Below are 23009 nucleotides of genomic sequence, written 5' to 3' on the forward strand. Positions count from 1 at the left end.
ATCCCCATATATCTTTCAGCTTAGCACATGAACTTTTATTTTTAGGCCCTGTTGTGTACAAGAAAAATTACCATACATGATAGGTTACCAATGTTAGGGAAAACACTGCCATGTTTGCCAGTTACATAAATAACTTGAAGTGTTTGGATGAATTTGAGACAAGTTAAAAGGTTGTAAAAACACAGTTGAGTAGTTTCATTATTACTGAAAAGGCGCACTCAGTTGTCTCCAAAATTATATAAAAATATAACTTCATAGAGAATAAATCCTATGCCATCGTTTGCAATGCTAAGAGATATTTAGTATGAAATGTGATTCTTCTAAAAAATAATGCTAAAAGACCACATGCTAAGAATTACCTTACTTGATCTTTTCCAACTCTTCCTCATTAGCATGGTCTGTAAATGAAATAAAGCATTTTAATTACCTTTTACTCTGACAGACATAGAAAAAAGGAGGCTAACTGTCTTCCAAAGAGACAATCCACATTTAACCACAGCTTCTGTAGTGACAACAGATATTTTCCAGTGACAACTACACAAGACTGAAATCAAAGCAACTAGAACCATCTCTCATACTCAAGCAAACCCTTCAGATGGATTTGGTTCTCCTAATATTTTTGGAGAAATTAGGATAATGAACGCGAAGAATGTCTAAAATAAAAAAAAAGTAGGGAAGTGGATAAAGCAATGAAAAAAAAATCAATTATTTTAAAAGCAATTGCAATTTTTGACTGATCACTTGAGTAATAAGCTTTGAATTTTAGGAACATGTGCTCCAATACTTTAGAGTACTCTAGCTCCTTTGCACAGCAGATACAGCCACAGGTGGATACCTCCTGCATAATGGCATCCTTGGGTGGTGTGCAGCCACTATAGAATCTTTAATACTACCCTCCTATTAGTTAGTGGTGCTGGGGATGTGGTCAGGGAAAAGGTGTGTGACTGGGGCTCCCGTGTGTCTGGCTAATCCCTGGCCACCAGTGCAGCCTTTAGTTTGATCTTCCTTGCTCCAGGGTCCAGGCTAGTGCCTGCTAATCCTAGGATCAGGTGAACACAAAGGCTGCTTAAATAAGTTGTTCTCTGCCCATCTCCAGACTTGCACCAAGCACTCCTTGGCTGCTCAAGAGACTCTGGCCAATTGAAATATTTCTGGATTTTATTTTCTGCTGCTAAGAAATTAGAACATTCTCAAAATTTAGTTGCTGTGCTATGAAGCACTGATCATGTTCTGCCTTCTCTATAGTTAAATTTCATCCACAGTACTGGGAAGCAATATGTTTTCTAAGGTGTCAAGTGTCTAGCCAGGATGTTGTATACTAAAACTGCTAAAGAATTGAAGGTCTCCAATAACCTTTTATTATTGGCACACTACACTTTCTGGTATTAATCTTACAAAATTATGATATTTGTTCTGACTCATTTTTAAACAAATGGGCCCACATGATATTACCTCAATAATTTGTCAAAATTTAGCAATCCCAGGAATCATTCGCTGTCATTTCTGAGGGCGGAACTAGCATGGACACAAATTCTTAATCACTGAACAGGATAGATTCTACTGGTCAGGATGCAGGGGGACAATTTAGCTGAGTTCCAACTGCCACATCAAGCATTTTACATGAGCAATTAAGTTGTGTACCTTATATTCATAAAAAGGTTAATGTAAGTTTTCATTTAGTGTGAACAAATTAAATGGCATTAAGTTCACTGAACTCTCTTTGTCCCTTGCAAAATAAGCAAATTGTGCACTATGCTTAATTTTAGTCACTTTCTTTTTCAGGTGGCCAGAAAAGAGATTTAAAATATGAGATTTCACTGTCAGGAAATAAAAATACTCCATGGAGGAAAAAAAGTGGAGGGGAGAAAGATGCATGTTATTGATAATCTTAAAATAAATGATGAGATTTTTCCATACCAAAAATAAAACCTTGTTTAACTGGAAAATTGGAAGAAAAATGGTTAACCCATGTGTATTTATTTAAGCTGCTAAGGATAGTTTAAACCTAAAGGCCCAAATTCTGTCCTCAATAAATAATACTCAAATCTTAACAAGTACTTTTCATCCACAGATGTCAAAGGGCTTTACAATGTTGGGGAAGTATTATTACCTTTATTTTTACAAATAGGAAAACTGAGGCATAGAAAAGTTAAGTAACTTGACTAAGGTCACACTCTGAGTCAATTGCAGAGCCAAGACTAGAACTCAGATTTCCTGAGTCCTATTCAGTGTACCATACTGCCACCCACTGAATACAGTGTGTTTTGGATCATATCCTAAGTGAGGAAAGAATTGGGCCCCAATAGATAGAAATCTAATACTATTTAATCTCTGAGAAATGTATTTTGTATTCTAGCTACAGAAACGCATGATTGTACGTTTGAGCTTATCAATATTAACACAGGCTGTTGCAGTACAAGTTTAAAGTTGTAGTAATAACAATCTGATCAACTTTCCTTAGAAGTCAATAAAATAAATGCATAACACAAAACAGACTGATAGATGAGCTGCAGGAAATGGTATCATCTGAAAACATTCCATGACTTGAATCCATTCCACTCTTTCATTTTCTTTTTCTGTGATATTAACAACCTTTAGGCAGATACATAAATATTACAGAGGTAAAACATAATAGAATTCAAGGGAACAAACAAATCAACTACATTTTAACAATGGGTATATTTTTTCTAAAATCAAACTAAGATTATACATCATTTGATATAAACCACTTCAGAAACAAATCAATACCACAGATTTTATTTGTATTCATCAGTAATATCCTTTTAACATTTGTATATTTGAGAATTTTTAGCTTTTATTTTATTTTTAATCTTCTAACATTAGCCAAGCAGTTTATAGTTCTAGAAAACATAATGGAACATGCAGCTCAAATGAACTTACAGTTACTTTGTAAGTTCTCCAATGATGAAATCTGTGCATTGAACTTTGCTAGAAAAAGAGCTAGAAAAATCTCATGCATGCACAATAGCACAAATGACCATGATACAGGACACAAGTTTACAAGAGGCACACCAATATGCTTTTTAAGTCAGTATGCACGCAGTTGTAAATTATATATATGCCATGCTTTACATTACACTTTACAAAACAAATATTTATCATAAACAAATGCAATGAGTTAAAAAACCAAACAAGCTTTATTCATACATGACTCATATAATTTTAAAGCTAATTTTAGGCCTCATTTTTTCTAATTAGATTTTTTATATGTAGCAATTAATAGTGTAAAATCATTCATACAGTACTGCTTAATTTTTGTAATTAGAAATAGCATTTTTCTAGTGCTTCTCACATTTTATTTTTCTCAACTCTTCTTTTGCTTGCATTGACTATCCAAACTGCCAGTCTACACAATGACAAATGATTCAAACTGCATTATTCATGTAAGTAAAGGACAGTGTTAGCACCACACAGCAAATACACAAGATTTTCTGATTTAGAATTGTTGAAACTAGTGCTACTGCAACTAATATATATTTAGGATCCATTTCTGGAAAAGAACTCAAGAAAAATAGCTTTTATAGTTAAAATGGCCCTAAAACTATAGAACTACAATTTTTATTCATGATATTTTAGTGATGCATTATGAATGTGCTTATACCAATATTGTACTGAATTTCTTTTAAGCTAAGGTCTCTTTTTCTCCTAGAAGAAATATCGGAAATGTAGAATATTTAGCATAACTTTACACAATTTATACCACCTCACTCTTCCCAGTACCTAATATGCTTTCGCAGATTTTCTGTATTTTAGAAATACAGAATGCATCAAACAACATTATAGTTCAAAGGTTCATATAATTACTGGCAATGTTTGTTCGGGAGGGGCTGAACAGAGGAACAGAATCCATACAGGAGGCATGAGTACCAGGACTAATCTCCACTGCCGAATGATGATGTAAAAGTTGCAGAGCTCCTAGTGCACTATCCTTCAGGTCAGTAGCATAGGGATACCCTACCCATGGAACCTAAGGATGTTTCTGAACTTATGACATCCTAAAACACAGTACTTCTAACTCCAGTATTTATAACTATTAAACCATGTTTGGAGATGCTCCAAAGATTTCAGTCCTATTCCAAAGTACACATTAATTAATAAGTATACTGTACCAATAAAGATGGCAGAGTATAAAGGAAAATTATTTACTCAAACACTACAGACCATCCACTCTCATTACTTACTCTGGGACCATGTATGTTATTTGAATAATTATTTTACAAGGACCACATCTTGCCTATGAAGTTGTATAGGAGTAACTAAGGGAAACGTTTTGCTTTATATCTCTAATATAATTAACTGTCTCGTGAATCTCATCTACATTTAATTCTCTGAAAACTATCCTCATTATTACAAGACCTTTTAAAAGAACACCTTAGGATGATGGTTTAATTGGAATGAAAAGTTTTTTAAATCTTTATGTATAACTAAAATAAATAAGTAAATAACATGGAAGCTGAACACAAGATATATTGAATCTTGAATCTTTAAATAATTGATGCATTCTTATGAACCAACTTAGTGTTAAGTTGGTAGGTCCTCTTTCCCTCATGGTGACACAAACTCTTTTAATGTAACTTTGCTAGAACTTTACTCTAATATGCATAGTTTGGCATGCTATTTTTTAAAAAGAAATTCCATCCTCAAATTACAAATAGAATAATGAAGGTCTCAGACCGTCTTCAAAATGGGAGGTCTCAAACGATGACAGTTTGAATGGAAGAATAAAATTGTCCCTTTTGCTAAAATAATATATAGAAAGTAAATGGAGTTGAAGATCTAACATAACAGCATGTCTTCCTGTTGCTACTATCATAATTCACTGAATCTGGAAGAGGCTGCTAGCCAGACAACCTATGCACTCCTGTCCCTTCTCACATTCAGTTTCTATCCCATAAGGTAAAGATCCTGTTGAGCGGCAGGAATGAAGAAGCCATGCTGTTATGAGGTAATATTCAGAATATTTAGATTTCACAATATCTGTGTTTGAGTATGTGTGTAAAAAAAAAAAAAAAAATCTGTAGAATGTTACTTTCTACATCAGAAGTTTTCCTTCTTCTGACTGTTAAACTTTGAGCAACAGGGTTGTTGCCAAATAGCTCAGTAATACCTGCTTTAATGACAAAATTTAATCTCAGATATGTTTTACAATTTATTATCAGAAATACTTGTCATGATGCAAATTTGTAGGATATTGTGCTGAGCAAAATGGATGAAGCCATTGTTTAAAAGAGAGATTGCACTTTCATTTTTTGAATATGCACACAACAGGTTTGTCTTTTTTTCAGGCAACTGTTACAGAATGTCATGAGGGGGCTTAATGGTGGGAGAATTGTTTGCAGAATTCTAACGCTACAGCATTCCAAGTACCAGGCATACACATTCATGTACTGGTGGTTTAATTATAGCTGGAGGAAAAATGAAAAACAATGTTTCAGTCCTCCACAGCCTTCCTCATCTTGTAAGTAGATAGTAGTTGTATGACACTCCAACAAGACTATGTACTATATACTACAGTCCTGTATTAAACAGGGTAAAATACAGTCTGCGGAAGACCATGGAGACAAACTTTTTTTTTCTGTTCTCCTACCTACTTAATCACTTAGCTTGGTTTACTTGACCTTTGATGCTTGCTTCAGGTAGTAAGACTTATGTTTCATTGTTGGCTGTGGCGGAAGGATTTTTTACTCCCTATTTAACACCCAGAAGATTAAAAGGATTGTTTCAATTTTGGTGTTTAGGAGTGAGTACTAAATATTTCTTGAAATCTATTTCACACAAAATCTATTTATAATTCAGAGCAAAGACAAATATGTCAACCCAAATTCCATGAACCATTGGGTATGTTCTTATGTGGCCCACTGAGAGGGTGAATGGAAAAGGCAGTGGGGAGGATTTACCATCATACAGTGGGCCTTAAAACGCATCTCACTATATAACTTGTCAAGGGGCTGATGCTGCTTTCCAGAAAGGATTCTCTCCACTTCCTTTGTGAAATTCTAGGGGGTAGACTAAGGTTTCCCATTCATTTAAATAGAGGAGTCCTTCATGAGATTACAACAATTCTCTGCCCCTGTGGGACTAAAAATGTGTGTTATAGGAAAGAGAATCCATGTTATTTTACAGGCACTGTTCAAACTGTAGTTAATTTCTACATTTCTAATTTCTAATTTAGTTAAATTTCTAATGTAAATTGGCCAGCAGCACTTGCAACTCAAAAGTCAACAGGAGAAAAGATCCAAGCTAAATGCTAAATTTACATTATATGGGCATTTGGAAAAACCAAAGGATAACATTTTCAAAATCATCGAAGTGTCTTAGACTCGAAAGTCAATAGGACATACACTTTCAGAAATTTTACACAAAAGATCAAATTTAATGACATAGGTAATAATAAAGGGGTCCACAAAAATACAGGAAATGTAGGAAAGCTCAAGTTTTCTGCATCTAATGGCCAAAATGCCCACATAATGTCAACATTTTCCAGTGTTTTAAAGTGCCCATTTTGATGTTACTGCTGTATCCTCTCTGATTCTATGAAATGTCATCCTTTGAATGAAAAGTGATAGCTTTGCGGTCAGCATAAATAAATAAAAGGAAATATGCTCAGGAATAAAAATTGACACAATATACATTTTAATTCTTCATTACTTAACTTTCTCATATTTTTAAAAGCTATAGTTGCATCCATGTTCTGTACTGCAAACTAAATAAAATTGTCTCTCTTTATAGATTTTAACTGAAAATGAGAGAGAACTAGTTTATGAAGCTGTGAATCAGATTTAATATGTTGCAGATTTCACAGATTCTTTCTTAAAGCAAATAGTTACCTGGTAAAAGCTTGACAACGAAAATCCATCCTGACCAAAAAAATGCTTGTTTAAGTTATTTAATGTATTTATTTCTGTGCTTCTCCCGATCTCTGAATCCTTGTTCTTGACCATTATTTTTGTGCCATGCCCTTGTCTTTTACATGGCATGATGGATAAGTAAATTACAGTAAGTGCAGAAAAGAAAGGGTCATTTTATTTATGGCACTTTACTAAGACATCAAAAAATATCCAGTGTTTCTGCAATTAAATGCCAAGAAGCAAGTTTCCCTCTTCATTCCAACACTGGAATATGCCTGAAATGTTGACACTGCAGCACTAGGTCTAAAATTCTTTAACAAGAAAATGGTTCATCAGTGCACTTCCATATAATTACTAATATTCACCTGGAATTTTATTTGAGACTGTTGTACATTTATGTTCCACCCGGATCCCTCACTATTTTCACAAGAGGATCTGATCTAAAGTAGGACACTTTTGCTCAAATGCATGATAAACACTGATCAATAGTGTCTACTTATAACAAATTTGTTTCAAGATTGCAGTCTCCTCTTCTTATGCTACTAATCATATGACCATGGAAGGATCATATTATCTATGTTCTGTAAGTGAAAACAGGTTAACACTTACTTGTTGAAACTTTTAAACTTACCACTTCCCTCTGTCCTTTGGGAGCCAGTAGAACTGATAATAATATAGATCCCAGATCATGGTCAGGGTAGTGAGGATCCTTCAAAGTCAAGTTGATATCTGTTGGTCTAGCAGACCAAAAGACAAACATTTATTCTGAATTTCGAGCACCAGTTTAATGATGTTTCTGAAGCATCAGGCTCAACAGAATCCACATTTTATATGAAACAACTTAGAAAATAATTTTTAAAAAATCAATTACTTTAATGAGTTTTAGTTTATTTCTATTCTTCAGGACAGACATCTAAATACATTTGTGTAAGAGCCAGCATGTCTCAAACCTAGATCTGCTGAGCTGCCAGGCAGTGAACATCTCCATACTGCCACCCAGCAGCAGCTATAACCAGCTCATGCCCCATTATCCATGACTTCCTGTGGACACAGATCATGGGAAGCCCTGCCTCAAGAGGTCTGCAAGGCAGCAGCCTCACAGCTACTGATTAGCTCCCTGCTGTATATAAACCCAAAGGGTGTTCCAGGAAGTGTCCTGGCAACAGCACACATCTCCTGTAGCTGCCACAATCATTCCATTCATGCTCTTGAAGTCCTGGCTTCAACCTCAGCTTCATTTGGACCTTTCCTCCCGACCTAGCCGTTGAAACCTGACTCAGACTCTGATCCTGATTCCTCTGCTACTCTCAGCCTCAGGTTTGACCTTGCTCAAACCCTTGGTCCCAACTGCCCTTGTTGGGATCCTGACAATTTCAAATTCTAAGCAGCTTGGACATACTGAAGCAATTCAATCTGAACTATAACATTTATTTCAATTAAAACAGAAGAAAACTAAATTTAAGAACAAGATGAGGTACAGCTCAGAACAACAAAAACCATGGGAACAGAAATAAAATGGCTGCATCCTAAGCCATCTGTAGGTACTGCTGCAAGTGTTATGTATGATGACTTAACACAGTATTATTAACATTAATGTTACAACAATGCTCTAAGGCTACGTGTCCTTTGACTGTTAGCTGAAGTGGCAGAGGCTAGTTATTTTTAAGCATCTTGAAAATTCTATTTGCAATGCCACCAGTATGAGATTAGTTGACACCTCAAGGACTGTGCATATATGACTCCATGGACTTTCACACCTGCATCATACCTGTTTAATTCTAGTGACGCAAGATCCATAAAAGCTGAGCCAATGAAGTCATCCTGAAATCCAAAATCATAATCAAAGACCTAAGACATACAAGAGAAGAAAGTATTTCCAGTATTAGAAAACTTTTTTTTGAAACTTCCTTAATTAATAAATATTTCTTAAGTGTCCATTCTCAGAGTAGATTTTCATCCTGTTAAAGCAGGATTACCATAGGGTTCATGCCTATCTGAGGTAAGTAAATTAAAATTTGAAGCTGCTCATTTAAAGTTCAGTGTGCCTACTTATGGAAATGTCCAAGGAACTATCAGATCTGGACTGCATAAAATAATATCAACCTTCTATTGACAGAATAAGCCATTTTATAACAAATCTATTGAGACTGAAGAGGAAAAACAGATGCAAGAGATTTTTTTAAAAAAAAATATCACAGATTCAGCATCCAGATTATGAATTATACCTAAATTGTTGCATTGAGTAATTCTATAAAGCACAGGCTGGAGGGCTGAGATATAGTTGTCAGAAGCAAATGGACTGTGGTGGAAGTATTAGTACTGATAATACACCGCTAGCAGTATAATTTTGCAAGGTGCTTTATAGAATTTTCTTTAAAAAGGAATTACAATCTAAATTAAGCAATTAGGAGATTTACATATGGGGATTTTTATCACTGGAAAAATTAATAAATCAGTATGTGGTGGCTGTTAGCTGACTTGTCTACCACGAGAGGATGGCAGATCTCACGAAGCATCTAAACCGGGGTGGCCACACTGTGGCTCATGCGGTTCTTTTACAGTTAAAGTGCAGCTCACGGACCTCCCCTCCCCATTCTCCACCTACCAGACTGGTGTGTGTGTGTGTGTGTGTGTGTGTGTGTGTGTGTGTGTGTGTGTGTGTGTGTGTGTGTGTGTGTGTGTGTGTGTGTGTGTGTAAAGTATGACCATGCAAACCATTGTTGCTACCACTGTTATATAAAAGCAACAAATCTTATACAAAGTGTGACACATGGCCAGAAATGGTTAAGCAGCTTGCAGGCTAAATGACACAAAGCCAACCATTAGAAACGTGTTTAGAAGAGTATGTAAACAGTAATTAGGGCCATTCCATGGTAGATAGGCTAGAACTTTGAAATGCAAACCTATATTGTTAGAAATCAGAGGTGATACTAATTGTATGTGTGTACTCATATCTTGTCAAATGTTAGCCATGTAAACAGACAGTTCCTGTCTGTCACTATAGCTGTTGATTTAAAGATCAAAAGGGAATATTAACATCTAGATGAATCTTGGGTGAAATAATGTCATTGTCTATATGTCTCTTTAAAGTTTGTGATAGACTGCCTAATGGATGAATAGCCTTGTGTTAATTTGGATAGCTAATTACCAGTGATGCTTAGGAAATAGGTCTACATCAAAGTATCCGTGATTGCCTATTGTTTGCCTAAGGACTCCTAACTGTATAAAGATGCCTGGGTCCCAATTCTTTTTAGCTCAGATCTACTTAATGCTTCAGGCAGTGGAAGCTTAAGCCCAAGATTGAGATCTCCAATCCTAAATTGGAACACCCTGAAGAGGTGTTATCAATACAAAAATGGTACCTCAGATCCCAGTTTCCCTTCAATTTTGGATTAAGTCTTTTTTTTTTTTTTTTTAAATAACCACTCTCTTTTTAATGATTGAATGGTGCAAGGTATACCGCAATCCTGCAAGGCTCTGAGCACACTTACACCCAAGGAAAACAATATAAAGCAATGCAAAATATACATAAAAAAAAGACACCTTATTTATTTATGAATATCAAAAACAATGGAAGCTGAGAACTCTGCACCTCACAGGATCAGGCTCGAAATACCCTTCAGCAAAGAACAGTTTTTTAAATATGGCAGAAATCTGTTTCATGTAAAAATTATACTATGTATAGTGGTATTCCCATAAATACAAATTAAAAACATTATCTATAAAAAACTCATTTAATTTTTTCCTTTTCTTTACTAATAACAATAGACTATTAAAAATTGAAGAGCTTTGGAAACCTAATTTACAATTTTTATTTCTTAATTTTGCATTTCACTCAACTTAGATAAGAAAGACGGACGTCTTCTTTTTAATCAGTTTCACTTTCTGTACTAGCACACTATTGTCTAAAATGACAACATGAAAAAGATGTATTTAAATTTTAAAAATTGATTTACCTGATTTTATAAAAATATAATGAAAGTCATTACCACTGTTTTGCTTAAAAAAAATACTTTAGAGGATAAAAATTAGCTGACCATGTCCCTTTATGAAATGTAGAATTACATGATAATTTTTTCAGAGATAAAGAACAGTATCTTGAATTGTTTAGTAAAACTTCTACAGAAGTAAAATAAATGAATGGCTCACCTTTATATACAATGGTTCCCTAGGGTGATCAATAAGAATGCAAGTTTTTTCCTCCCACACAGGATTGAGGTTCTTGTGTATAGTTTTACTTCTAAACACTTCTTTTCCTCCAATTTTAAACTTGACATATGGATCGCTGGTCCCTGTTAGAGAGAGACACATTGATGCAATTTAATTACATAACTTGCGTACATTGGAAATTTAAATCACCCTAAAATGAATTAAATATAATTTCACTGACAATATGAACTTTGGAGAGAAGAAAATAGAGTTGATAGAGAGAAAAATAACTTTGTTTTGTTACTTTAGGATTTTATTTTATACATCGGTAAGTTATGTTATTAGGACAATGGGAAAATATGAAGGGTGAAATCCTGGTCCTATTGAAGTCACTAGCAGAACTCCAATTGATTTTATTGTGTCCAGGATTTTACCTTTAATTTGGGAAGCTTTTCTTCCACTACCATGAATAAGCAAATTCCCCTGCACCACTCTCAACACCACAAACCCACATCCGCACAGGTTTAGTGTCTAAACTCACTCCCTTCCTGCAGTCATCCCCACTGCCCATCTAAGAGAGGCTCCAACCCTTGTTAACTGTAATTAAATCACTCTGGCACCAGTTCTTGTGCGGTTTCTTCCAAAGTTGTACTCTATACACTGTCAAAGAGGGACTTCAATGCCTACACTAAGAAAGCATTTGGAATGGCAATTTTCAAAGGCTTTCATATCATAAATACAGTTTAGCGTATGACCTACATTTATTTCTGTTTAGTTGCAATTGTGCTGTTCTAAGTTCCTGCTTTGATGGCGCCCTGACAGAATCAAACTGATAAAGTGCAGAAATACCACAACTCTTTCCCTGTACTTTTTAAATATAAAATTTAATGTTACAATTTTGTAAAAATCTTGGAAACATTAAAATTGGGTAAACACTCCCAAGATGCCAATCAATTTTAACCTACTTTTGTAAAATTGAATTTAAATTTCATAAAAGGTGCTGAATTGACTGCAATTTTGCTGATTCTATCTGTTAACTGTCTGCAACAAAACTTTTGTTTAGCTCCATTTAATCCAAGACGATTTTAAAATAAATGCAATACCTTCAATGTCACCACAATTACAAGAGATGCAAGAAAAAAACGCTAACACAGAATGTAGAACTTTTCCAAATTTTCTTATTTATATTATTGTATACCGTAAAAAGTTTATAATCATATCCACAAAAATTTAATAAATGAATTTTGTGAAACTACTTTATACCTCTAAACAAAAATAAGACTTTTTACAGTGCTCTTTGCAGTATTTTATCTAGCCACTAGATGGCGCTGTTATTTACCTAAAAACTATACACTCCATTCTAAACCATAGCCGTGGGTATATTTCAAGCAGGTTTAAGTCTAGTTCATTTATTATAATAGGATCTTAGTTTCACTGGCAACACAATGTATGGTCCAATGATAAGAAATAGTGAGTCAACCAATTCCTTCACTCTTCTACCTCTTCAATGTAAAGATCATGTCTTTTTGCATTTGTTCTGTAAAGCATCTAGAAAATTCTGGGTGTATGTAACAAAATAAGCAATAGTAATAATAGCTAAAACAGTTTGGCATCATACCCAAACAAAGTTTCCCCCACCCCTTCACTGTTAAGTGTACCAGCTGTCTGCTTAGCTGTTGCCTTTCATGCTGCATTTCACGATACATCTACACTAGCGACCATACATGTGTCCATGCATCCATCTAAACTCCAGACACTTGTGTCTGAAGGTGAGTAAGCGAGCACCCTTGAGGGGCATGGGTAAGTATGTGTCTTTGGCTGTGGCACAGCCTTGTACCTGTGCCAATTTGCAGTGTGGACAGGGCAAAGGGGTGTGTACCAGATCATGCATTTCAATAGTCTTCCACCCCCTAGTCCTACAGTGCACTGTACCCATTTTTGCCTGACCCTTACCCAGTCTATAAGGGTCCCTGTCCTCCCCCTGCCCCTTCCATTTTCATTGGTAGTAGTGAGTTGATCACCTCAGAATACCTTTCCACTACACTTTTTACAGATCAATGCAGGTGAACATCTCAGAGACCAGATGCCTGGTCTACCCACCACACCATGTGCTGATCAAAGTATGGTCAGAGTACACCATCATCCACCTGGAGTAGCAGGAATATTCACCTGTACCTGGAAATTTCACAAAGGCTGGAGTAGGCGGGCAACTCAGCAGATTCTGGCCCAGTGCCAGGAACCTGAAGCTCCTTTACAGGAGGGCAAATAACTCCAATAGTCACTTTGGAGGAATCATCATAGATGCCCCCTTTTATAATGAGCTGGACTGGGTGTGGTCAAGGGCTCCCAATACAGAGCCTGAAGTGGCTCATAACTGCCTCCTCAACCCTGCTAGCCTCATTGTCCAATGGGATGCTGATGAGGGCCAGAGTGAGGAAGCAGCAGGGAGCACAGAGGATGCCCTGGAAGACGAGGAGCACGTGATTCTGCACTGCTAGCTGGAGGAGCTAACAAAGGAACCCCCCGTGTATGAACCAGAGGAGGAACCACAAGCTACAGCAGGAACCAGACCCCAAGGCAGGTAAGTTACAATGGATCCACACCAATATCTCCTCTTGTTCAGGTGCTACTCTCCTGATTTTAAGCCCAAACCCTGCTCTGTTTCAACCCTTATATGGTCCCCAAGCAAGACACGGCTATAAATCCTTATTTATAGATCCTTTACTCTCACAGATCTTGGGAGACAGACCTGTCCTCGCTTACAGACAACCCCCCAACCTAAAGCAAATACTCACCAGCAACCACACATCACTGAACAAAAACACTGACCCAGGAACCTATCCTTGTAACAAAGCCCGATGCCAACTCTGTCCACATATCTATTCAAGTGACATCATCATAGGGCCTAATCACATCAGCCATACCATCAGGGGCTCGTTCACCTGCACATCTACCAATGTGATATATGCCATCATGTGCCAGCAATGCCCCTCTGCCATGTACATTGGCCAAACTGGACAGTCTCTACGCAAAAGAATTAATGGACACAAATCTGACATCAGGAATCATAATACTCAAAAACCAGTGGGAGAACACTTTAACCTGTCTGGCCATTCTATGACAGACCTGCGGGTGGCTATCTTAAAACAGAAAAACTTCAAAAACAGACTCCAACGAGAGACTGCTGAGCTGGAATTGATATGCAAACTAGACACAATCAACTCAGGATTAAATAAGGACTGGGAATGGCTGAGCCATTACAAACATTGAATCTATCTCCCCTTGTAAGTATTTTCACACTTGCTTCTTATCAAACTGTCTGTACTGAGCTATCTTGATTATCACTTCAAAAGTTTTTTTTCTCTTACTTAATTGGCCTCTCAGAGTTGGTAAGACAACTCCCACCTGTTCATGCTCTCTGTATGTGTGTATATATATCTCCTCAATATATGTTTCACTCTATATGCATCCGAAGAAGTGGGTTGTAGCCCACGAAAGCTTATGCTCTAATAAATTTGTTAGTCTCTAAGGTGCCACAAGTACTCCTGTTCTTTTTGCGGACACAGACTAACACGGCTGCTACTCTGAAACCTATAAATCAATGATTGTATTGATTTCCCATGAACCACTATTATGCATTTGCCAGAAGCTATAAAACAAGTTGTTTGATAATAATCACTGTGCCCCTGTGTCTGTGCATTTCTCGGCCAATCCACAGGCAGCAAAGGCGTGGGGGCCACGCTGACCACAGGAAAGGAGGGGCTAGAAATGTATAGTTGGTTGTCTAAAGTTAGTAACAGCCATCTTTGTTCCTTGGAAGATTACACAGTTTCATGCTCCTTCCTCCACCCATATCTTACCATCCCCTTTCAAACATATTGAGCCATGCTGAACAAGCTGGGAAAAATGGGGGTAGGACAAGGAACCAGTGTGGCAGTTGGACAAATGCAGTGCGGTGTCACTTCACTATAGAGAGGTGAGGTAGTTGTGGTGTTGATCTGAAACTTTGGGGAACAAAATAAAGTTGTGGCGTGTCTCTTTCCCTGTCCATTTCACCATTGTTAGGTGGGCACAGGGGCAGGATTTTCTAGTGAAGCTGAGGGGGAACAGCTGGTGTTCATGGTTAGCTTCGCTTGTGCCCTGGAAACTCCATATGCTAGCTGAGAATATAGTCAATTTCCAGTCAAACTGCATCCCAGTCCTGTAAGCATATGTAGTCAATTAGTTCATTTTATCATCCATTTATCATTGTATTATGTGATGTTATGGTCAACTTGTATGCTATTTCATATATAATCCATGTATGGTAACTAGATTTAAATTCTAGGATTATTGAAATATAGGATTGATAAATATTTAGGAATGATGAGTGTGAATTAGGTATTAGTAAAGCATGGCTGAAACGAAAGGTTGACAGGCAGAGACATGTAAGGTTTTAGCTTAGCCAGGCTAGGCCATAGGGCTTAAGAATGCTTGACATGAGTGAGTGACCAAGGAATAACCCTATGCCAGCAAGGTCACAAGTTTATTGCATAAGATGTGCCAGTAGGTGAGGTTATGGAAAAATGGATTGGAATAGACTGCAATGTATTTTCCAAGACCACAAGACACCTGATTGTAACATTTTTGAATGTCTGTTTGACCCTGCGGGTAGATGGCATGCATAAATGCTAATGAGAATAAGAGAAACTAGGAACAACCTATGAAAATTGGGGCAGTTCAGTATTCATGGGCTGCAAAAGTACAGATAAGGAAAAGAAGGTTGACATCTTCATGCATATGAATAAAACCTTAAGTGTACTCAGAATTACAATATAAAAGAGGGTTGGTCCCCTGATTGGGTATAAGTGGGAAAACCCAAGGGATGACCCAACAGCAACTATCCCTCTACTGATGATCGTCTATTGAGAGGTCCACCAGATCCTAGAATACCTTTGAGGATGTAAGTATGACAACAGTTATAATTACCGGTATTGCATAGGTTTTTGTAGGATTTCTAGATTCAGGAGTAATTGTAACTTTATTTATTGCTTTAATAGAATTTGTAGTACAGATAAGACTTTGTACTTTGCTTGTGTCTGTGGTTATTACCCTTGGTTTTCGTGTGTTCCTAGAGCCTCCAAATTTGAGAAAAGCACCAGAGACAATTTCACTGTATTGAGCCTGAAACTGTAGCAACCAGAGCCAAACCCATGGTGGTATAATAAAACATCACTAAATTCGCTTTAAATAAAATTAAAGGCTACACATATTTCAGCAAATTTCTGGTATATCAAAAACTCTAGCTGGGTCAACTGCACTACAAATTTGCTTGGTTCACTTTCAGAGCTGACCAAACCCCTTCATTCAGCAAAATGTAGAGGGGTGACCATTAGCAGAAACATCTCTCTGGCATAGATGGCTAGACCTCCTCTACAGGACTGGAGAGCCACCTCTCTTTTCCATTATGGTACCCTGAAAATAGCTATGTTCTCCAAACATTCAGCTTTTAAAGAAGAAATTGCAAACTGGTAACATAGCCCTCTGGAAGTAACTGCATCTCCCACCCCCACTTCACCCTCCTGAGAAAATATAAACAAATATTTTTTGAAAACATTTGTACATTTATCTCACCATTATTAGCTTCTGCTCCTTCCTCGGGGGCTGTTAAAATTGTTTGAGAACCAAGGACAGGCTAACAGTTGCATTCCTGGAATGCTGAAAAATATCAATATTGTGGCCTCCCACAGCAAAGTCATGTAATATGGGGGGATTTCTCGACTTCATCAAAGGGAAAAAATTATAATGCTAGCCTCATCTTTTGAATTGGCAGGACTTTTGGTTCCTGAGAGGGAAACCATTCCACTGGGAATGGGGATGGGGCAGGAGAAGCACAACAGACAGACAGAAGATCTTGCAGGAGCTGCTTATTGGCATGGACAGGAGGAACCAGGGCATTCTGAGTTCCTAGGATATGAGAGAATCAGGCTCTTCAGCAGGAAGAGACATTTTGATGAACTGGCTCTTATCTCAGAATGGCATAGGGAACAGAAGATGGCCTAATGGAGAGGCTCATAGAACTGGCGGCTAAATGAATTTGGGGTCTGCCTGCTGCCCTGGCCACTATGCCTCTCCGGGAACTGGCAACACCTCCTCCTTCTCGCCCTCCTCCAGTTGTCACCCAGGGTGCTGTGGTGGCAGCGGACCCAATTCCATCAAGTGATTCGGAGGAGCCTGCAAACCTCTCACCAGAGATCCCCTGAGCGTCAAGGAGGGGAATGATTAGCTCACTGGAGTCCCTGAAGCTCACCAAGTGCCTGCCCCCTAAATCCCGCATAGGAAACACCCCGGCTGCCCTCAAGACAATTTTCTTTTCTTATCAGAGAGAGGGGAAGGGCAGGGGCAAGGGCAAGGAGATGGGTTCAGAGACATTGGCATTTGGCCGTTTTTCATAGATTCAATCCCGTTGTGTTTTGATTTACTTCTCCTTTGACAAAAAGTTTCCATTACACATTGTATATATTTATTTTAACAAATGTCAGTTTCCTTGATTTGTGTATGGACCCTCATTCTTAAGTATGAAGAATATGAAATGTTTTCAGGTTTGGGGGCCCCACAATTCACAGCACATGAATTGGAATAGTGTAACTATCTGGAACCATCACACTGCAAACACTTTTCTGTCCATCCCACACCCATTAACTCCCCACCTCCCCACCCCCCAACTCCAAGGTCAAGAAATATCTGAAGTCCCAAGGATACATGAACAGGATGAGGGAAAGTATATTATGTGCTTACAAAGCATTGATAGTTTTAAAAGTAGCAGAACTCAACACAGAAAATGAGTAGATTAACATCTTTGTGGCTTAGTTTGCATGCAGAACAATGAAACACAATGAAAGTAATAATACAGGTATCTGCCACTACCCATTGTTTAAACAGCTCGTCCTTCCCACTCCCCTCCCACCCCAAAACCTTCACCAGTTTCAATCTTTGGGTCAGTGCTCCAGACTTCAAAGAGAAACTGCAGAGCTACAATTCATTTGCAAATTTAACACTGATAATTTGGGCTTGAATATGGACTGGGAGTGGCTGGCTCACTACAAAAGCAATTTTCCCCGTCTTGGTATTGACACCTCCTCATCAATTATTGGGAGTGGACCACATCCACCCTGACTAAATTGGCTCTGTCAATACTGGTTCTCCACTTGTAAGGTAACTCCCTTCTCTTCATGTGTCAGTATATAATGCCTGCATCTGTAATTTTCACTCCATGCATCTGAAGAAGTGGGTTTTTTACCCACGAAAGCTTATGCCCATATAAATCTGTTAGTCTTTAAGGTGCCAGCGGACTCCTTGTTGTTTTTGTGGATACAGACTAATATGGCTACCCCTCTGCTACTTGCTCCAGAAAAATTCTTAAGTGTGCACCACTGACAATGAATGGGGAAGGGAGAGAGGCCGGGAGGGGGGGGGGGGGCTGGAGAAGAGTGAACTCCTCCATCACCCAAACCAAATGTTGATAAGGTCATTAAGATAAATTGAGTGCTCCCAAAAACAGAGGTTTGTAAACAAGTGTGAACATTTAAGACAAAAGCATTGCACAATGACCACATTACAACTCAGCTGCCACCCTCCACAGCACAAATGTAAGATGTTAACTCAGTTAATGCATCTTGTTATAATAGTCTGTAATGGACAAATAGTCAGAGGAACAAATGGCTAATGACAATGACAGGGGAACAAAACCCTCACAGTTACATAGCCCTACAAGTAAATGCCAACGTTCCCACCTGCATTTCCAGCAGGTGCACAGGGCATGAAGGTGTCCCTTGGCACCAGCACCTTCTGCCTACCTGCTGTTCCAAAATGTGTGCATATATGGCATCCCGGATTTCCCTTGTCCCTGGAAACCAGGACCACTGTGCATGTGGCTTGGATTCAGCTGTCTGTAGAGTTTGTAAACCAGACCTGTTCTGTGCCCACTCCAATTTACTCTTACAAATGTTATGTGATGCACAGCAAGTGATGGTGATGTGAATGGCATTTGCCACACTGGCATCCAGATAGATGCACAGGCAGCACCAACGAGTTTTCATCTTACCAAACACACACTACACGACCATTCTGCAGCTACTGAATTTGTACCTGAATTCCCATTGTTCAGGGTCATTGATGTCAACGTATGGTTTCATGCCAAGCTAGGAGCAGGTATGCAGGGTCCTCCAAAATAACCATTGGCATATATATACCATAAAGAACCACATAATTTCTGGGGAATAAAGTCCCTTCTTCTCTTCAAGTACAATCACCTCAACACCCTGGTTTCATGGACCTTTCCAGTGTTTCCTAATCACAAATCTGTCTCTGTGGTGCAACAAACCTTGCAGAATGAATGAATAGTAACATTTTTAGTTCACATACTCACTCACCTCTTTTGGTGGGCAAAGTATTGTGATGTGGGTGCCATTGATGCCCTTGCACAGTTCACAAACCCCAACCTCAAATACATCTGTTATTTCTGGAACTTTTCTTGTGGCAACCACATGTGGGTAGATTGCAGTGTTAACTGCCTCGCAAACCTGCACAACCACAATGCTGACAGTGGTCTGCAACTGATCGTTAGTGATCTACTGTCGCCAACTAACACAGGGCAATAGACACCCATTTCTGCACCAGTACGGCTTTCCTGAATTGAGTGTCCTGGTGATGGAGATGTATGGTAAGCTTGTCACAGAGCTCCATGAAAGTCTGTTTCATCATTTGGAAGTTCTGAAGCCATTTCTGGTCATCCCAGATTTCCAAAATGATGCGAATCCACCACATGGTGCTGGATCTCCTGTATCAGAAGCAACAATCCATCCAGGGCATACTGTGGCAATACTGGCATTTACCATATCTGTTCCATGAGACCAGAAAGGACTGTCATTCATCCACATGGTCTATTGTTTTTGGCATGAAAGACTATCTGCCCAGGTTCCATCCTGCATCTTGACGATTATCTACTCCACCGCATAAACATTTGTCCCTCAATAAGGAGTGGGAGAAGAACCAGATCATCATCCAGTTACTCCATGTCTCCCATCCAGTTTGGCAGGAAGGAGAAGTGAGCAGGAAATGCCATCAACAAATGTGTGAAGGCAGGAGATAGTACCAACACCACACAGCAAAGCAGCTCCTAGAGTGTCTCCTGTGATGCACAGAACTCTGGATACCGCCCCTGAAACTGTAGCGCTAACATTACATAACAGCACACTATATGCGCCTCTAGCAGAGCATCTCTGGACACTCGCCATAGATGTGGGGAACATGCATGAGCACGTACATGGTCAGTTAACGGATTTTGCGTACCAGTGCAGGCACAGCCTGACTGACACTTTACTAAGAAGTTTGTGAGGCATTTAGGGATCCTTCAGAATAAAAGATATTATATGAATGAAAGATATTTTGTTGTGGAGAAGACATTTGGATTTTGGAGGAAGTTGGAAAATCCAATCATCATATAGATAGGTTTTGTGGGGGGGAGAGCTGGAATTCCTTCCCCAAATTAAGCTGAAATTTAATATTAGTTTAGGAGAAATATTAGTCTCACTTAAATTAATGACAAAACATCCATTAACTTCGATGGGATCAAAATTTGGCCCTTTAAACTATAAATACAGGTGTTTAAGGATTCTTTCAAAATCTGATTTAGAACCTTTAGATAAAAGCTCTGGATAAAAATGCTAAAGTATTGTTTTTCGCGTATTAATGAACCACATTCAATAGAAGACTGCACACAAAGGAAACTAAATTTGGAAGCTCATTTATCTCACCTTATTAAAAGTGGACAAATTCAGTCAATACAAAATTAATTATTAAAACAATATTCAAAAGCTATTATTTTAACTCTAGCTCCTCCTATTATCTTCACCCCTGTACAGGAAACCCTGCAAGTTTTGGCATACTCTTCTTTTTGCTTGCACATACTTTCCATCACCACCAAAACTCTCCCTCCGGGGCACACACTTCTCTGCTGTTGATTTTTAGACCAATTTACATTCATAAGCTCCTCCAAGCAGAAATCTTGTGGTTTATTTTTCTTGTAAAATAATTACAAAAATCACAAATATCAGAAAAGAAGGCCGCTTAGAGTTGTGTCAAATGAATACCTCAGGTAAGAGAGACATCCATCAGTTTTTATACTTTCATACATTCCTACTTTCTATAGGCATTTCACAGCCAAAGGAGGAGACAGCACTGTTGGTCTGCCCAGGAGTCCTAACCCTACTGTTTCTTCCCACTCAAGCTACAGGAGCTTTGTTCAACAAATTAAATTTTATTTTTTTTCCCTTTTATAAACATATAACACAGAAATTGGAACCTGCCATTAGTTGAATCTCCAGCTTTTTGTTTTGCTTAAAAACTGCCAAGCACCAATGTGTCTTCAGACACTTCCCACAGCCTACATAACAATAGCAGCTAGTCCACACAGTCCATTCCTACCCTTGCCCCAGACTTTGTCCTTCCCAGAGACTCATCTACAGTCTTCACAGGGCACTCATTAGTCTAAATGATACAGGATTAGTTAGTATCCCAAAGATGAGCATGCCAATTACAAGGTCACATGGAGTTCACGGGCATAATAGGAAGAGTAGTTCCTTTTGCTTAAAAATCAACAAGGAATTCAAAATTTAAAAAATGTTCTTTGCCAGTTTTGAAAAGGTAAAAAATTGGACAGGTTGGTTATACCACTCACAACTCAACTTTTCTTTTAAAGAACACCCTGATGTGAAGAATGTCATTTGACTTAAACACCCAAATTGTACTATGGCCCTCACTAATATAACTTAGGTTAATAAACTCTAACTTTTTAAAATGCTAAATCTTCTGGTGAAGCAGAAACGCAAAAGAAATACACAAAACATTTTCTATACTTCATCATTTTATCTCCAAACAGCTACACAGAATTGGCATAGAATAGGACTGCCATGTGTAAACCCCCCCCCCCACTAAATATCCATGATGGAATCTTTTTATGTATTAGTACCTTTAAGTACCCGTTTACTGGTAGTTCACAATATACAGCTCTGAAACTATAATGGCCAGCGTGTGAGCAAGTAAAATTCACTGTGAAATTATTCAGATCAATCTGTGTATCTCAGAGCCTGTCTGTACCACTAATTAAACTCATTCTTGCTTATTATTTCTCAAAGCCCATTAGTGCTGAGTATGCACAAGTATCATCAGAAGCAAGCAAACAGCTACATCACTAGCAAAAATGGCAATTTCACATCCACAGAGCATGATTTTACACTTGCATGGTAGGCAGTACTCATTGTGGAGATTACATGAATCTGTGGTGTTCTATAGATAAACAACAGGGATTAGTGCTGTTTAATGAGCCTAAAATTAAGGCTCAATAAAAACTGCAACTGTGTTAAAACTCTTAAGGAAGCAAGTAACAGCCAGGTAGGTTACAGAAACTTGCTTCATGTACTAGTAAGTCTTTGAAATCTGATTGCCTAAGGCCTTGGCTACACTTGCAAGTTACAGCGCTGTAAAGCCTCCCCCTGCGCTGTAACTCACTCCCAGCCCACACTGGCAGGACACTTACAGAGCTGTATCTCCGGGCAGGTCCACACTGGGGCGGGGGATCGATCTAGGAAACGCAACTTCAGCTACGAGAATAGCGTAGCTGAAGTCGACGTTTCCTAGATCGAACTAAATTTACTTACTTCGGGTCCACGCGGCGCAGGCAGGCTCCTCCGTCGACAGCGCTTCCTCCTCTCGGCGAGCAGGAGTTCCGCAGTCGACGGGGGAGCGCTTCTGGGATCGATCTATCGCGTAGATAGTGTGGACCAGCCCTCCCTGGGTACACCGCTGCAGGTACTCCATGTCTCCGAGAGGAATAACAGCTGCAGCGGAGTGGCTACGACTCACGGGTGTGAGTGTAAACGCTTGCAGCGCTGTACTAATCACCTTGTCAAGTGGCCAATCCTCTCCATTGTTGTGACCGGCTGCAGGAATGCG

General features: G+C 38.5%; 1 protein-coding gene across 3 annotated transcripts in view; it reads right to left on the minus strand.

Annotated features, from left to right (window-relative positions):
• Window positions 1-23009, minus strand: part of MCTP1 (multiple C2 and transmembrane domain containing 1) — a 497445-nt gene that overhangs the window by 204026 nt on the left and 270410 nt on the right. For 2 of the 3 annotated variants that reach the window (XM_065406107.1, XM_065406108.1), the window contains 4 exons: window positions 11019-11161; window positions 8638-8717; window positions 7501-7606; window positions 360-398 (listed from right to left, as the gene is read on the minus strand). In XM_065406107.1, coding sequence (XP_065262179.1) covers window positions 360-398; window positions 7501-7606; window positions 8638-8717; window positions 11019-11161 — 368 coding nt within the window. The remainder of the gene's footprint in view (window positions 1-359; window positions 399-7500; window positions 7607-8637; window positions 8718-11018; window positions 11162-23009) is intronic. The other variant, XM_065406109.1, reaches the window with a different exon arrangement.

The sequence above is a fragment of the Emys orbicularis genome, chromosome 6, assembly GCF_028017835.1.
Source record: "Emys orbicularis isolate rEmyOrb1 chromosome 6, rEmyOrb1.hap1, whole genome shotgun sequence".
NCBI lineage: Eukaryota > Metazoa > Chordata > Testudines > Emydidae > Emys > Emys orbicularis.